Genomic DNA, 5,762 nt, shown 5'->3' on the forward strand with positions numbered 1-5,762 from the left:
TTTCTGAGTTCGAGGCCAGCCTGGTCTACAAAGTGAGTTCCAGGACAGCCAGGGCTATACAGATAAACCCTGTCTCGAAAAACCAAAATAAATAAATAAATAGATAGATAGATAGATAAAAAGAAATAGAGGGACCAAGACTTCCTCCCAATGTGATTGCCACTCACATCCAACTCCCACTTCAGAGAATTGCTTTTTAGTCATATGTGCCCTAAGGAGAGGATGCAAGGAGCTTTGCTATCCCCTATATCTCTGGGTGGAAGTAGATAAGGCTGCCTGTATGTGCTACCCGTGACTGAACAGAGGGATGCATGTGTGAGAGTCATCGGGTGAGACTGAGGAACAAAGTCTCCCTCGTGCCAGCCTTTAACTTTACCCTTGACCATGTGCTATTCCTTGCTCCACAGAGGCAGACAGGCACCCTCACAGGTGGTGGTGGCAGCCATGGTGGGTCTGCCGAGCTCAGTGCCCTGCGACTGTCAGAACAGCTGAGGGAGAAGGAGGAACAGATCCTGGCTCTAGAGGCGGACATGACCAAGTGGGAACAGAAGTATTTGGAAGAGCGGGCCATGAGGCAGTTCGCCATGGACGCAGCTGCCACGGCGGCTGCCCAGCGCGATACCACTCTCATCCGGCACTCCCCCCAGCCCTCGCCCAGCAGCAGTTTCAATGAGGGCCTGCTGCCAGGCAACCACAGGCACCAGGAGATGGAGAGCAGGTACCACAGGGTCAGGCAGGGGTATCTGCGGTCAGGGGTGGATCAGTGCTACCCAGTCTCTTCCCGGTGTCCTTTGTCCCTGGTAAACAGGCCCCACCCATAGCAGCTCTGTATGTTTGACATTCCAGAAATTATAGACAATTGTTTCCCTGAGTGAATCTCTGGTATGCGCAGGCTGGAGGTGGGTGGGTACAAACTCTGACCACTTCTCCTTCTCTGTAAGAGATCTTCATCTGAGTCTTTCAATGAGGTGGGCTTACAAGGAGGCCAAGAGGTCCTGCCTGCCCCAGGGAGAGATGTCTGGGTTTCTTTGCAACTTCTGTGAGGTGGGTGTGGCTAGAGGATCTGAGCCTGTGGGTCTGACAGTGTGACCTCCTCCCTGACAGGTTGAAGGTGCTCCATGCACAGATCCTAGAGAAGGATGCGGTGATCAAGGTCCTTCAGCAGCGCTCCAGGAAAGACCCTGGCAAGGCCACCCAGGGCACCCTACGGCCTGCCAAGTCGGTGCCGTCCATCTTCGCGGCTGCAGTGGGGACTCAGGGCTGGCAAGGACTCGCATCCAGCGAGCGACAAACTGATGCACGGCCAATAGGAGGTATGGGGAGGTTTGGAGTGAGGCGGAAAGGTGTGGGAATTTTGGAATGCGTAATACCAGACTCTCAGAATCCATGCCCATTGAGACCAGGGCTTCCAGACCCCCTCTTCTAGGGGACCCCTCTTCTGGCTTAGCCTTTGATTCCCGTGACTGCAACCTGAATGGGTTCTGCTAGTAGAGTGGTTGGATGCTAGATCTGCAGCTGCTTACGGATAGACCTAGGCAAGGGTCTACTGTTCCTGAGCGAATACTAAGAAATTCCAAATTTCAGCTACAAAGAAGGGCCACAGAACATTGACGCCTATCCTGACCCCTCTTATTCCCATTTTGAAAGAGGAGTCTTTTCAGTCTATTAGACATCTTGCAGATTAAGAGCTACCCAGTCCACCGAGTTTGCCTGGGGTGTCCTCCATCGGGACCATGTCTCCTACATCAAGCTGTATCCATCAGTATCCATTCTTTCTTACAGACCAGGTCCCAGCAGAGGAGCCTCCGGCCACAGCTCCTCTCCCTGCCCACACCAAACATGGGAGCAGAGACGGGAGCACCCAGACAGATGGCCCTGCAGACAGCACCTCTGCCTGCTTGGCCTTAGAACCCGAGAGCCTCCCGGGGTGCAACAGTAGCCAAAGGACACCCTCTCTGGGTAAGCACCCCACTTGGTTAGATGGGGGTTGGGAACATGGTAGAGGTGCAAACTGGAATGCATGGGCCAGTTTCCCCCAAGTTTCCTCAAACTCATCCACCGTGGAAAGCCCCATGGTGCGAACTAAGGGTTGTTGGAAGTTGTCTCAATGGGAGACGGAAAGAAGGCAACGTAACAGAAGGCACTATAACTCCTCCAGAGTTGCCCTCCCATCCTCCTGCCAGTCCAAACACCTAAGATGAAGGAGCTTGGCAAGTGAGCCCAGTGGTGATCTTGGGTTGGGAAGCGATTTGGAAGAGCCCAGAAAGGAGAAACTTTAAGAGGAAGCCTTTTCTCTTTCTACTCTTGTTTCACATTCGCCCTTGCATAGCTGCCTGTGTGTGCCCTCGCGATCTCGGAAAAACCGCAGGCATGACGGGAACGCTGCAGCCTGCTTCTAACCCTGGGGGCACCCTTCCACTGATCACTCGAGCTAGTTCAGAGTCTAAACACAGGCAGGCTTCCTCGGCTGAGGGGAGGGGGAACAGCCTGGTGCTTAGTTGAGCCAAGGGAAGAGGAACCTGAGTGCTGAGGCAGCTTAGGGGAGGGAGTCTGTTATTAAAAGACCCTGTGTTGGGAGCTGAGGAGAACAAGTGGGTCATACTCACTGCATAGACTTGTCTTCTTGTTTTTTCTCCAGACTCTGTAGCAGCAACCAGAGTGCAGGATCTGTCAGACATGGTGGAAATACTGATCTGAAGGAAGGAGGCAGTGCCCTGGGGACCCTGAAGCCAGGCTCCCTACTTGGCATTCCGGCAGTTGTCTTCAAATGCTGTGCCTCACTTCCTCCAACCAGTGATGGCTTGGTGCATGGAACTCAGAGAGGAGCACCCCAGGGGAGCTAGAAAAAACCTGCACCCCCAGGAGACCGCTTTTTGGCCTATATTTCTCCTATGACAGTGAGGAAGGAAAAGCCAGACATCACCTGCAGCCCGAGGTCTGTCGCTGGAGCAGAAAAGAGCTAAGCCCCCTCCGTCCTCCCCAAAGGGAACAGAGAGCGGATTCCGGTTCCCAAGAATGGCTGGGCACCAGCCGAGCGGTCTGCAGGGATCATCAGGCCAGCTATGGTGTTCTGTGGCTAAGCATGGCCCCAGCCAACGCTCTTCAGTCCCTGACTGCCTTCTTCAGATCACTAAGACTTGAATCTCTTAGGGGAGACGATGGGAGTTTGAGTCTTTCGGGAGCCACCAGCGTGTCCCCTTGCTTGGAGTAGGTTAGAGGCCACTTGAGAGGCCCGCAGAACAGTGTGTTTTGTATATAATTCTCTTTTCTTGGGAACAGAAGACTAAGCAGGCTGGCTCAGATTTTCCTCTGGGGCTGTGCTGCCACAGTTCTCGAAATGTGTGGCAGGTTTACCAGATGTTCCTCTGCCTGCAGTTCCTGGCTGTGGTTTTCGAGACTGGTTGCCCTTCCTCTGTTTTTAGATCCCTGTGTTTCGTGCCCACAGGATTCTTATCACCAGCCTTTGTGAATGGCTCCATAGCTCCTATCCCTGGGACATCCTGTCAGTTTGGTTATAAACTGAGCCAGATGCGATGAGCCACCACAAACGGACATCTGTCATGCCCGGCACCAGGTTCTCTTTGAAGAAACTGGAGAAGTCGTTCTCATAAACGTATTCGTTCCCACCAGCAGGGACTGGGAGAGGGGGCTATATTGTTAAAAACAAATCGGTGAACTTACAGAAAAGTCCTCGCTATGGTGCCCCACCACAGAATGGCACCCTTAGAGGCTGGCTCCTCAAGTTTCGGTGCCCCAGCCCTGAAGTAGGGCCAGCTACTTGGAATTAGGTGAACTACCCCCACGTGGCAGACCACCAGCAGCAGTGACTTTAACTTCTGGTCTTAAAGCAACCCCCATTCAGCTCAAAAAGCGATTGGTGGATTTCAGATCTTTTGTGTTTTTCTCCTCTGGTTGTTTTGTTTGTTTTTCTTTCACTGTTTGAAGTTCTGTCTGTTGTTCGTTCCATTCCCATAGTTCTCTGCATTTCCTTTTTAAACATTTGCATTTGCTGGGCAATTGCGTATTTTTTTAATTCCCTTTCCCCTATGTAAAGCTGAGAAACACATCTGGTTCATGTACGTTGTTTACAAAGATAAAAGTTAAAAAAAAAAAAAAAAAAAAAAAAAAAGGAGGGGGGAAAGGGCAAAAAAATATTGAAAAAAAAAAAAAACAACTTAATATATTTTGGATTAATATTTGGTATTTCTTTTAAAGTATTTTTTTTTTTTGTGCTGTGAACGTTTTCTGCCAAAGACCATGACGTGTGTCTGTGTGTTTAAGTTATCATGAATATTTAAAGTGTAAACATGGCTGTTTTGTTAACGCCAATCTGTACCAGGATTGCTGCTGCATTCCACCAGGTATGACAGTATTTTAATAAAAAAAAAAAAAAAAGCTTATAAGGAGATGTCTGTCTATTCATTGGTTGAGACACAGTCTAGGTTTGAGCCTAAGTTGCCCTCAAACCAGAAATTCTCCCACCTCGGCCTCCTTTCCTATGATGGATTCACAGGCGTGTGCCACCACCCCAGCTACCAGACTGGTTATCTGCAAGGATGAAGAATGAAAGAGCATGAAGGTTTTGAGGGGTCACCCAGGCCTACTCCCCCCGAGGACTGTGACACGTCCAACTAGAGATTGTGTGAAGTAGTATTAAGGACAGTTTAAATGACATGGCTGCCCCTGCCACCACACTCAGCCTATGGTGATACAGAGGTCATCTGAGGGTAACCAGTTTTGATCTTGGTTGCTATACAGTAGGCAGAAGTCTGACATATTACCCCCTCTACCCTCTCATTCAGTGCACACAGCCCTTCCACATACCGTGTGGACCCTCCCACTGGATCCATGCACAGTAGGTCAGAGAGTGTGATAAGGTCTTGGGCACCTGTCTTTAGCCTTCTTTTGTAATACCATAACCATCCTTCCCAAAGTTCACAAAGTATATTTCTCCAACTCAAAAAGGGAAAGGAAAAACTACCCCTTAACCTCGGCACTGAATCCAGTCAGAATGCAAGTGGGTGGTCGTAAGGATGACCAGGGGACAGCAGACCACCAGATGGGCCATGAAGCCCACGACAGCAAAGTTAACCTGTGACCGACCATGGGTGAAGAGTTTTCAGGGCAAGTGAGGGGACTCACCAGCCACCTTAAGGAATGACCAAGCGGGAGTTCCAAAGAGGGCGTCTTTTGGCCAACCTGCTTGTCATAGGAATGGAATTCAACAGGTGGGTAGAATTCAGAACACACAAAGACTTCACCAGCAATCCTGCAAGTGACTATGGACTTTGCTGTCTGCCTTCTGCGTGACTTAGTCTATAAACAGTCACCTTTATATTTCCTATAGAACCGAAAGAAGGAAGAAATGAATCCCTGATATGCCCAGAAATTTTCCATGTATGTGTGTGCACGTCTGCACATGGGTCCCCCAGGGGAAGTGTAGGGGCAGCAATATTTTCTGTTTTCTACTCCTCCATGACCCCATGGGCTCCCTTGTGAGTTTTCTCCGGGAAGAAACTAAACAGGTTAGTCAGGACGCTCTGCAATCCTCCCTAACTGAGCCAGGAAACAGAAGCTGCAGCTGGTGGCCCTGAGTTGGAGAGGCCCTGAGGAGAAAGGTATTTGCCTCTGGGTGTCTGGACACCTGCAAAGGGGTGGGGCCTGGGCTAGAACCTGGGTGGCTCTGCTAGGCCTTTTGGAAACCAAGTTGGTCAGAGGGGACAACCTAATTTGAGCCCCAACCTTCCTGTCTTGTCCCCTGT

At 50.4% G+C, this 5,762-nt stretch overlaps 1 protein-coding gene across 4 annotated transcripts in view; it reads left to right on the forward strand.

The window, feature by feature from the left end:
* The window catches only part of Amotl2 (angiomotin like 2), a 16,125-nt gene extending 11,717 nt beyond the window's left edge, over nt 1-4,408 (forward strand). For 3 of the 4 annotated variants that reach the window (XM_029543253.1, XM_029543254.1, XM_029543255.1), the window contains exons 7-10: nt 408-718; nt 1,105-1,313; nt 1,783-1,959; nt 2,639-4,395. In XM_029543253.1, coding sequence (XP_029399113.1) covers nt 408-718; nt 1,105-1,313; nt 1,783-1,959; nt 2,639-2,697 — 756 coding nt within the window. In that variant the 3' untranslated portion in view covers nt 2,698-4,395. Of the gene's footprint in view, nt 1-407; nt 719-1,104; nt 1,314-1,782; nt 1,960-2,638 lie in introns of all 4 variants that reach the window. The other variant, XM_021206957.1, reaches the window with a different exon arrangement.
* Nucleotides 4,409-5,762: the final 1,354 nt, after the last annotated feature.

Source organism: Mus pahari, chromosome 10 (assembly GCF_900095145.1).
Source record: "Mus pahari chromosome 10, PAHARI_EIJ_v1.1, whole genome shotgun sequence".
Lineage (NCBI taxonomy): Eukaryota > Metazoa > Chordata > Mammalia > Rodentia > Muridae > Mus > Mus pahari.